At 34.2% G+C, this 12614-nt stretch overlaps 1 protein-coding gene and 1 long non-coding RNA gene across 2 annotated transcripts in view; one reads left to right on the top strand and one right to left on the bottom strand.

Moving 5' to 3' along the window:
- Positions 1 to 12614, bottom strand: part of LOC149786558 (uncharacterized) — a 206657-nt gene that overhangs the window by 92298 nt on the left and 101745 nt on the right. The window contains exon 13 of the mRNA XM_089977064.1: positions 3161 to 3248. Coding sequence (XP_089833190.1) covers positions 3161 to 3248 — 88 coding nt within the window. The remainder of the gene's footprint in view (positions 1 to 3160; positions 3249 to 12614) is intronic.
- The window catches only part of LOC149786559 (uncharacterized), a 52818-nt gene that overhangs the window by 35992 nt on the left and 4212 nt on the right, over positions 1 to 12614 (top strand). The window contains exon 2 of the long non-coding RNA XR_016424980.1: positions 11562 to 11709. This is a non-coding gene — a long non-coding RNA (uncharacterized LOC149786559). The remainder of the gene's footprint in view (positions 1 to 11561; positions 11710 to 12614) is intronic.

Genomic DNA, 12614 nt, shown 5'->3' on the forward strand with positions numbered 1-12614 from the left:
TGAGTCAAATCCTGTGTTATTAATTAGTCGTAGTTTAATTCAGAAGAATTTTGTTATTCTTACTCCATGGTTCAATATTCTTCAAATCGATTTAACTTGTGGTTTGAATGGTATTTAAAGATAGGGAAGAAGCAGGTAGTGTTGTGTCATTTGTAAACAAGTCTGTATTGTCATTCTTGGTAGCAAGTGATAAGTCATTACTAAAGACTAAAAATAAGAATGGACCCAACATTGACCTTTGTGGAACAATAGCCTCATGCATGCTACCTTCAGTGATAATAAATCAATCATTTTATAATATGGTCATGAAAATTATATTACAGTGTACTGTAAATTTGAGATAAGGACACTTATGTACTAAGGCAAGTGTCTTTATAAATTAAACAACACCCGCCATATTTACTTTATTCATTTAAATTAACATATGTCAATGATTTTTGTGAGGGGTACTTGATGGGGATGAGAATTTCTAAAACCAGACTCCTCATTATGAAAATAAATATTATCATGCAGGTGTGAGTAAATAAGGTTAGCAACATGTTTTTCAAAGACTCCAAACAGTTTTGGTCAAACTGATATTGGCCTGTAGTTACTGGGATCATCCTTTAATCCACTGTTTTTAAACAGGTGCTACTTTTGCACAATGAGATAGGTTTGAATATTTCTTTAATACTTGGATTAAATGTAAATTTTTACAGACTTGTACTGGTGCTAAACATTTCAACAACTTGGGTCCAACAGCATGCAGCTCTATTGACATTTGGGTTAATTAATGTTTCATATAACTTCTGTTTTCAATAGAAACTGAAGTGATAAATGAGGTTTACCAGATATCTTCACATTTAAGTATTCTTTCAAATTTGATGGATTAAAGCTCCTGTTCACAAAGTTTATTTGAAAGCTCACTGACATATCGTATGTACTCGCTTATAAGTCAAGTCTAACTGACAAACCACACAGACCCTGATCAGCTGTCTAATAAAACACCGACAGATCAAGGTCCAAGTTGTTTGTTCTACTTATTACTCAAAACAAACTTTACAGATCCATATGTGAACACACTTATCTGATAGCAATACTAAAATGAGGAAGTCCACGTTTTTATCAACAAGAAACTCAGGTTATAGATCAAATGTAAACAGAAAATCTATCACAAACAACATGAGTTATTGGTGCACTTTGAAGTAGTTTCACTGGTCTGTTTGCTGTATACATGTGCTCTTAAAATCTTGCAAATTACAAGGTTAAAATGTACATCAGTTGAGTGTCTTATTTCTGGGCCAGTTTACATTCTGGTCCCTTTCAGCTGAAATAAATAAATAAACCAACATTCTAATATCAATACCTTTTATGCAAATATCTGAATCTGTATTCAAATATTTGTTTTTGTTTATCTAGCAATTTTTGCAGCATTTTGTGAAAGAAATGTGGCACAAGTAACTTTTGCAACAATGAATTAGTTTATCCAAGAATAATTTCAAACCTAAACTTCCATAATCAAAATGTAAAAATTATTTACAGTACTGTTATTTCTATTCACTCTTATTATGGTGTTCTTCAAAAGACAACATACAATACAGGGGTTATAGGTGAGTTAACAAGGCCTTTATGTATAAATTAGCCATATTTCCACATGATTTTCATTGAGAACAAATCACTTCCCACATCATTTTTATGAGACAGTTCCCACATTTAATTGAACAAGTAATCAAGAATTACTGCCCTTTATAACTATAGTCCATTTTTGGCACTATAGGAATATTTTCTGGTCAAAATGAGTTCAAAGATAAATTGGAAATATAACACCTACACTTATTTGGGGCCAAAGGTGTGGCCAAGTGGTCTAAGGCATTCGTCTTTACAGATCCATGACATTTTATCTCTGTCTAAATGGGTTTGAGTCCTGGGCTCAGCCATCGAGGGTATGTGAGAATGAATACTAGTAGCTTCTCATGGGTTGGTGGTTCTACACCACCATATATACTAGCTGCCATGTACAGCCTATCATGCGCTGAAAAAAGGCGTTAAACCTATAATGACAACAACCAATAATTTTTTTTTCATTTTAAGTATGAATCCTAAAAAATAGACTCAAGTCCCCTTAAATGTTATTAATCAGATGATTAGAATAACATTCCCTGGAACACGCTACTGTTGCTGTCCCAGATTGATCCGATTCGAATAAAATTCCCTGGAACACGCTACTGTTGCTGTCCCAGACTGATCCGATTTGCATAACATTCCCAGGAACACGCTACTGTTGCTGTCCCATACTGATCCAATTCAAATAACATTCCCAGGAACATGCTACTGTTGCTGTCCCAGGCTGATCTGATTCGAATAAAATTCCCAGGAACATGCTACTGTTGCTGTCCCATACTGATCCAACTCAAATAACATTCCCAGGAACATGCTACTGTTGCTGTCCCATACTGACCCAGTTCAAATAACATTCCCAAAAACATGCTACTGTTGCTGTCCCATACTGATCCAATTCAAATAACATTCCCAGGAACATGCTACTGTTGTTGTCCCAGACTGATCTGATTCGAATAACATTCACAGGAATATGCTACTGTTGCTGTCCCATACTGATCCAATTCAAATAACATTCCCAGGTACATGCTACTGTTGCTGTCCCAGACTGATCTGATTCAAATAACATTCCCAGGAACACGCTACTGTTGCTGTCCCAGACTGATCTGATTCAAATAACATTCCCAGGAACACGCTACTGTTGCTGTCCCAGACTGATCTGACTCGAATAACATTCACAGGAACACGCTACTGTTGCTGTCCCAGACTGATCCAATTTGAATAACATTCCCAGGAACATGCTATTGTTGCTGTCCCAGACTGATCCAATTTGACAATTAAAACCTACACCTTTCTAGCTGTGAGTTGCAAACAATAACAACAGAACCACTATGGCTCTCCAGCAAAGAAGGAAGGAAGAGAAGATAGTAACAATGATAATGGTAATGGAAAGGAAAGCACCAAAGCTGTAGAGAAGTTTAGAGTTGTGAAGATGACATGAACATATGTTGCATGGATGTCCATAGAAACAGATGTGTGGCAGAAAATGCAACTTCTGTCACTTTTTCTTTGTAAAATGGCAAAAGACAAAAGCGGTGAAGAATAAGAATAAATTTCTACCTACCTGTCCGATGTAACAAGGGCTGCCAGAGTATTTCTATTCATCATTAGTGTCTCCCTTGATTCTCCCAGAAGATCCTCCATAGAACCTGCTGCAAAGATCAGATATGATCAAAATTCAATCAACAATCAATGCATCCAAGTATTTAGATTTCTTTGAAAATGCTGCCATGCCACAGTGATACTATGTACAAAAATATATTATACCATTTAAAACCAACAGTCACAAATGTCATCAAACAATCTGGAACTTTATCTAAGCCACCTGTTAAACAAGGTCTTCCTAGTATCTAGAGATACTAGCCTTTGCTTTACAAAACAAATTTTATTCAAATTAAGAATTCTTGACTTCATTGCTAAACAGGACATCAGTCATCATGTTAATTAGCAGAGTATTAGGTCACATAACTCACTGATGATTGACTAAAACCATGGAAACAGGTTACACCAATGCCTATGAAGTAAGGTGGATCATCAGACGTTCTTTTGTTAGTTCTTTAAATACACAAATTTGTTTTAAGTGTGCGACTGAAAAAAGTATGACTACCACTGTATTTTCCAGAAAGTTTTCTGCATTAGAAGTACAGACATCCTAGTTAAATACAGTCTACTCCAGTTTATCCTAAGAAGTCCACTGTACCAACAAGGGGTACAAGTTCATCTGAAATCACTCCCCTGATTACATAACTTAACAAGTGACCATTTAACTGGCTTATTCGGTATTTTAATAATACATCACATACAATTTCCCACGGTTAGATCATGTTAATTTATTTTACTATATTGTAATAAAAATTCTTTCTAAGATAAAGGCATAATTAATATAGTTTTCTCATAATTAAAGACACCCATGAGCTTGATGATAATAAATCAACAGACCAAAATATGACTTCAAGAGTGGAAAAAACTTAGCCAATCACATGCAAGACAACCTCATTAATATCTACCAATTTTGCAAACTTTTTCAAAAGCCTAACATATATAAGCCCATATTCTAATTCTGAACAGAATTATGACTTCAAGAATGGTAATAAGTTCAGCAAATCATATTCAAGATCAACCTCCCAATTATAATCAGTCCTGCTCATTTATGAACCAATCCTAGATTCTCATTGTATAAGCCAATCAAAATCAGATCAGAAATGAGGCTTCCAGAGTGGTAATAAGCTCAGCCAATCAGATGCAAGATCAATCAATTAATATACTCTCACTCATTATTGCACATATCTAGCAAACAGCCCAAGTCTGATCTACATCAGATCGGAAGGCCTTCCAGAGTGGTAAAAAGCTTGGTCAGTCAGATGCAAGATCGTCTCATAAATATGTATGGACCTCATTACTGTATTCATCTGAGTTCTCATTGATATAAGCACATGTTCTAATCAAAATCAGACCTGAAATTTGACCTCCAGAGTGGTAACAAGGTCAGTCAGTCTGATGCAGTATTATCTCATTAATATGCAGGGATCTCATTCATTAATGAAGGTCTTGATGCTTTAAACCTGCATTTCAAGTTTGATCAAATTTGGATCAGAAAATGTCTTTTAAAGTGGTGTCAAGCTCAGCCAAACAGATACAATATCACATCATTTGTATGCATGGATCTCACTTATTACTGAACCTGTCCAAGTTCCTTCTGATATCAACATAAATTCCAAGTTTGATTACAATTAGAAATATGGCCTCTAGAGTGGTAAAAAGATTAGCCAATTAGGTGCAAGATCTCCTTGATAATATGAATGGATCTCACTCATACTGAACTTGTCTGAGATTTGTATTATGTAAAACCACAGACGGTCAGATGACAGATGATGGACAACACCAGCTGTGCATAAAAATATACCAGAAACTTATCTGATCAATGATTGTCAAAGAAAATTTATCTAAAGAAATCACTGTTCAATGTTTTTCCTTTTTTAGCAACTGTTAATCTGGTGAGAAGGAACTGTAAAACAATTTGACCAATATCAGATCAACCCAAGGCAGATCAAAGCAACTTGCCTTAAATAAAATATATGAATTGATTATATATATATATATATATATATATATATATATATATATATATATATATATATATATATATATATATATATATATATAACTTAGGTAATCTGTGACTTGTATGAGATCAAATGTACTAAAAGGGAAATTAATATTATAATTTTTCTGTTATCATTTAACTTTTTAAAATTACAAAAATTGATAACAATACTCATTCAAGGTATAACACCTATCTTTTCATTTCTTAAATGTCCACAAGATCACTTCATTTTAAAGGTTATTACAAATTCCTTCTTATATAATCTCTACTGAAGTTATTTCTTCATACCCCAGATAATCCATTTTCTACATGTCGTAAGATGTGGTAATGCCTGCTCCAGCTTTAGTGAGAGTAACACTTTAAACTCAGTCTAATGAAAATGATACTGTAGAAATTTATAAGGGCAATGAATGCAAAGTGTATAGGAATAGGACTGTAAGATTCAAAATAAATCTTGAAAAGAAATCTCCCAGTCTGACCATTAAATTAAGTGTTTGTAGCTAACTTAAATTTTTTTATTTACATGGATATAGTCATTTCAGGAACAAAGATAGCTATTGTCCACATTATATATATATATATATATATATATATATATATATATATATATATATATATATATATATATATATATATATATATCCTTGTTCCTTTATGAATTTTTAATTTGGTCTTCATAATGACTTTATTTTGATAGTTATTATGACCATTAGAATTAAAAAAGTATGGGGACAAATTTATCAATCTGAATAAGATAGTTCCAGTTAGGTAAAGGGAAGACACTTTAAACTTTCCAATTAAGTTTTACTTTTAAACCCATTCTAAAAGAATTATGCCCCTTTATAAGTACCAGTCCTCAAGAAATTATCCCCCTTTACATGTACCAGTCCTCAAGGAATTATGCCCCTTTATAGGTACCTTTTCTCAAAGGATCATGTTAAAGCATCTGCTTAAGAACTCAACAATCCTTGGCATGATCTGATTAGGGCATACATTTCATTTCTCACTTCTAGGATCACCACTATATCATCATTAAATATGAAAACGGCAGAGCAAGCAACAAATTAGTGATTTTTTTTACCCAACACCTACTCTGGTGAATCATCAAAAAGCATAGATGAAATATGACTGTGACGTTTGTAAACAGGTGTAAACTTACCAGGCAGACATGAGAATTAACCATGCTTTTGTTTAAGAAGCATCATACATGCATAAAAGGGGAAGAAATTAATCAATGATCTTGAGCTTGACTGATAAAACCTTTACAGTGATACATACTATTTGGTCAAGCAGAGAAATATTAAGTATATCATAGTTCATCCCTTTGACTCAAACAGCTTTAAAGATACGAAGTAAAAACAAAAGTAACAATGAACTATATACATATAACCTTGACCTTGAAGACTTGACAAATGTGTAATGTAATAAATCATCTAGTGAAAATATACAAGTATATCAAATTTCATTCATCATCAGCAACTCATAAATTTCATCCTTTAATCTCCAATGATTCTAATGTTAAGGACTGAAAAGGAAAATATGAAGGAAAACATAAAATACTGAACTGTGACCTTGATGATAGATGAAATGAAACAACCAATAATGATGTGAAGGAATATGAACTTTCATCTTTAATTTTGAAAGGGTTCCAAAATTATTAAGCGGAAAGGAGAGCTTGATGATAAAAAAGAAAATATTGATTGTGACCTTAACTTTGAAGATAGAACCTCCAATGAGGAACATAGAAAACTTCTGATGATGATATGCAAGTACATCAAGCTGCATACCTTAATCTCCTTTGATGGGAAATAGAATAGACCCAGTGTGCCCTCTTCCATGTCATAAGACAACAAAGGGAGGTAACCTGTTTGCTGTGAGATGCATCCTGTGATGGCATTCCAACTGAGGTTTTGGAATTTTTTAAAAAGACTTAAGTTTATACAGAAAAACTGCACACTTAATGATTTTGCCCTTTGTTTTCATTTATCTCTGTTTTATAAGCTGGGGGGGTGGATGCAGCATCCTTATCTCTTGCCTCATAATGAAGGGTCTTACTGGAAATTCTGTAAAGGTGCTTGAATTTGTAATTTTTGCTTGCTACCTTTTTGCTAGGTGCTATATACACTATAGCTATCATTGTGTTAATGTGCCATTAAACCAAAGGCATACACACATACATTCACCCTAATATCTTTAACAGCTCTTTTTTAAGTTACATAACAGAATTGAAAGTGCAGTAGAAAACTTAATAATATTATGCCATGACCTTGAACCTGAATATATGATCCCAACTGTGGTAAAAACACACCTTCTGATGATGACATAAAAGCATACCAAGGTTCATCTTTTATTGTAATTCAACTATACAGAATGAAATGGAAAGTGTGATGGAAACTTTAAAACAGTGAGCAATGAGTCTGATTCTGAAAATAGGACGTGTATGTGGTACACAACACACCTTCTAACGATGAAGATGTATCTTGACCTCAAAAAGCTCTAAACGAGTTGAATTGTGGGAAATATACTTAAATGTCTGACCTGTGACCTTGAGTATTCAGACCCAAGTGGTATGTGACATACATTCTGATGGTGATATAAAGTTTGATCCCTGCTTGAAAGCTTTCATGGAAATGGAAACTTAAGCTATGAAGCCATGACCTTGACCTTGAAAAAGAACACCTGTGTGGTAACAACACTCTCAGACACTGCACTGGGAAGGTGCAAGTTTAATAACAAAATGTCAAATGGATTCAAAGTTACATAGCAGGAAGGAAAGTGTGATGGAAAGCCTAAAATACTGGATACTGGGCCATGACCTTGACTTTGAAGATAGAATCCCATATGTGTTATGTTTCAATGGCATCATGAACATGAAAAATAAAGTGATATTGATGCTCATTTATCTTGTGTGCATGGCATGGACAAAACAACTTTTCTGTATCAAGCATCAATAAATGTATGCAGACCATGTTAAGCAATGCTAAAATAGAAAAGGCATGAATTCATTTTGCAACAAAAAATTCAAATTGCCACATAACTATGGTCAAGTGACATTATTATTATTCACTTTCATGTAATTCTTATTCTTATTCTTTAAATGTATTTGCAATTATTTTACTAAAGAATAAGAGACTGGCAATGTTTCGTTGGTTGCATTGAAATTCCATAGTTCAGTTAACGTTAATATGAATTTACATGGTCCTCTCCATTAACACAATACAATTACATACAGTTGAACTTAATGAATAAGCACAGCAATGGATGACAATCAAAGCAAAGTTAAGGTCCATTCCTAAAAACTTTTAAAGTTATCACTGTTACCTTGAAGCAGAAGTTGATGCATGATGGATGGACAGACACTGTAACCACTATGTCTTGCCACTGCAACATTCAGTACAGGTGAGACAAAAAAAGCATGTTCAGTACTAAGGGCTGAAACTGAAGTCAACAGAGCAAAATGGGGAAATTATGAAGTTAAAATTTCAATACAAAAATTGTAGCCAAAATGACTAATTTTAGCAGCGAGATGGAATATGGGCAGGGCTATCAAAATTCAATTTTCCTCAAGTCAACACTCTTATTAAAATGAATCAATACTTGACCAATTTTGATGCTTTTAGTAGCCATTTTAACACATTACTGGCTGCATCATCCCATTTCTTCTATATGATAATGACAGTATTGTGTTAGAAATGCAACTAAAACGAACAAAAACAAAGGAAAACATAATTTTTCTGCTAAGAAACCCAATACTCACCATCTGTGTCAATGGCTTCTAAACATGGAAACAACTCTTTAACTGTAAACATACAAGTCTGACCCTTAACATCTTCTGAATCTGCTATTTTTCAAGTTGACCCTGTACAATGAATCTATTGTGTATTGTATTTCTTACAAGTCAATGTAACATATTGAGTCCATTACCTTCTGAACAAGGAAACAATCGCTTGATCATATTAGGAATGGAATAAAATGCAATATTGTGCTGAACACACAAACTAAGCCATAAACAAACAATCTTATCTGATGAAGGTACATGTATTTTTGAAAAGAACTCAAAGACAATACACTTTACCTGAATAAACAAAGGTCTTTCTGTGTTATCACCATATAGAACAGAACTATAAATCAACTACTGATACAAATCTGTTTATATGAACATTTCTTTCAACACCTCATCCTTCAATAACATGGCCTAGATAAATTGCAAGCTGGTCCAAAATGTCAGTGAATCGGTTGTCTAATGTAAATGAGTGCAACGTTTAACCTCCTGATTTTGCACTGCATAATACCCTTACATCATAGGTAATTAAAACTATCTCCTTAAAAAATCACAGAAGAATGAATTTAAACAGGAAAATGGTTATATCTTGAATTACTTTTTAAATCATTTAAATTTCATCATAGAAGTTATTTAGGGTCACTATCAAAGCAAGCATACACAAACCTATGCAGCTGTTGTTGTTTGAAGGTACACTGTATTCCAATTTTATTCAAAACTTAAATTCATCTCCCTGAAAATCAATTTTTTATTTTCCAGGTTCTTGTTTTAGGCATAAGCATGTTCATCTGGATATTTCTTCCAACACAAATTTCATAAACTATCAGGACTGAACAAGGTAGAGTTAGCAAGGGGCCCAAGTGGACCTGAAATTGCTCTTGTGTGTATGGATGTTTTCAGTCATAATAGGTCAAATTCTGTTGAGTAGTTTTTGAGAAGCCATTGAGTGCTTTTCTAACTGTAGTAGTGGCCTCAATAATTTATTTCAAATCAGCGTCATCTGTACAAAATTTGAAAGCCCTCGACACCAATATATTGTTGGTTAAATTTGGTTGAATTCTGTACAGCAATTCAAGATTTTTTTATATATTTTTTGTTATGACAGCCATATCTGACAGTGGAATGATATCACTTGTTTAAATCTGAAAGCCCTGAGACCAGGATGCATGTCTGCCAAATTTGGTTAAAACTGGTGATTTTAAGAAGCCTGATGCAAGGCTATACCATACAAGAGTCCTTTGAAGGGACTGGCACTCCACTGGGCAAAAAGAACTTCCTGGTTTTCAATACCATTCTTTTTTTTAAATGTCGGTGCTGAAGCTATCTCTGATATTCTACATTGATAAAAAGATTTTCAAAGTAACTGCTGTGTGTACACACAGGTACATAGACTTGGCATCATTTTCATTTGAGACAAAGTAGACATCATTAGAAGTCTTTTGGTGAAATCCCTATGTTATAATGATCATCCATTCAGCAGGAGTAGTGGTAACAATTGGTCTTTAAGACAGCCATCATGGCAGCCATATTGGATGTATGTCTGGCATAATTTTCATTTAGGACTTGGTGAAAACCCCATCATAATTATCATCCAGTGAGGAGAAGTAGTGGCAGCAAGATTTGTAAGAGAGTCATTATGTCAGCCATATTGGAAGTATGACTGGTACAATTTTCATTTAGGATCAACAAGGCATTATAAGAAGCCTACTGGGGAAAAACCCATGATGATATAACTTTTTCAAGATATGACTTTCCATTTAGCAGAAGTAGCAACAGCAAGATGGCTGCTGTGATGGCCATACTGGAACTCAAATTGGCACCATTTTCGTTTAACAAGACCACACCAGTGGCCTAAGTGGTTAGATCATCCACCTGGCTCTGATGCAGGAGGTCACTGGTTCAAATCCCCAGCTGAGTAATATCAAAGATATAAAAATGGTACTAGCAGCTGCCTCAATTGGCACTCAGCATTAAGAAGTTAATGTTAGGACTGGTCGACCTGGTGTCAGGATAATGTGTCTGGGTGGGACAAGAAACTACATGTCTGCGGCATGATGCCCCAGTGCTAGGCTTCACTATAAACTGCTACACTGCAAACATTGTAGCGATATGACTAACACTGTTAAAGCTACATAAAAATCCAAATCACACACACACATTTAAAACCAATTGGCCATTATAAGAAGTCTTCTGGTGAAAACCACATGAAAACTTTTCTGTTGAAGTGGAGTTGTGATAAGAAGAATTTTAAGATGGCTGCCATGGTGGCCATAATGAAAGTCAGATTGGAACCACTTTTATTTAGGTCCATCAAGAAATCCCAAGTCTTCTAGTGTGAATCCCATGCCAATACAACCATCCATTCAGAAGAAGCAGTGATAACAAAAAATTTCAAGATGGCTGTCATGGTGGCTATATGGGATGTCAGATCAGTAGCATTTTTATTTAGGATCAAGAAGGCATAAAAAAATCTTTTAGTAAAACCCCTTGTTGATATGACCATCAAATCAGGTAGAATAGTGATAATATCATTTTCAAAATGGCCATATTGCATATCCAAGCACTAAATTTCTTATTTAGGACCAACAAGACCCATGGAATGACTATACCTAAAGTTTCAAGGAAATTCTTCAAGTAGTTTAGGAGGACTAGTGATAACTTGTCCTAATGGAGGGATGATGACTGTAAAGCTAAAGGACTTGATATGATTGAGCCAAGGCTACTAAAGGTAGGTGCACATGAAATTGTAGAGAGCATTGCTTTCATTTGCAATTAAACTATTAGGTCTAATAATTTTCCACAAACATGGAAACCTTCCAATGTTACACCATTGCATAAAGCAGGAACACAAGATGATGTAAATAACTATAGACATATCTCTATCCTTCCTTGTCTCTCCAAATTACTAGAAAAACATGTACATGATTCTTTTCTCAACTGTTTGAACACTTACGATCTTATTATGTGAAACTGCACTGGTATCTTTGATAAATGGCTGAAAGCATTAGATCAATGAGAAATGGTAGGCACTATTATGGTTGATTTTTGTAAAGCTTTTGATCTCGTAGACTATGAAATTTTGTTTGAAAAACTAAAAATCTATCAATGCAGGGAAAACTCTCTAAACTGGTTTACTTCTTACTTAACCGATATAGTGCAAACAGTATCTTTAAATGGTCAACTTACTCAAAGTAAAAATATTAATTGGGGAGTACCAGAGAGCTCTATCCTGGGACCTCTGTTATTCATTCTATTTATCAATGACTTACCTCTTAAGATCGGAACTTCATTTTTTCTATGCAAATGATACTACATTGTCTGAGATAGGTAAAACGAAAATAGTACTTGAAAATAACTTACAAGATACTCTGAACAGACTTCAAGCATGGTGCAAGGAAAACAGCATGATCATAAATACAAAAAAATACAAAAGTCCTACTAGTTACAATGTAAATAAACAAGCAAGGCTAGATAGCGACAAACTCCAGGCTCTATTTGACAATGTGAGCCTTAATATGACCTCTCACGCTAAAATTCTTGTTTATTTGTAGAGAGCAATCTTACCTGGTCTATTCACATTAAACATGTTTCAAAAAATGTTAATTCTTATCTTTGGCTACTGAGGAAAATCAA

This window comes from Sinohyriopsis cumingii, chromosome 12 (genome assembly GCF_028554795.1).
Source record: "Sinohyriopsis cumingii isolate HCF-2022 chromosome 12, ASM2855479v2, whole genome shotgun sequence".
In the NCBI taxonomy this organism is placed as follows: Eukaryota; Metazoa; Mollusca; class Bivalvia; order Unionida; family Unionidae; genus Sinohyriopsis; species Sinohyriopsis cumingii.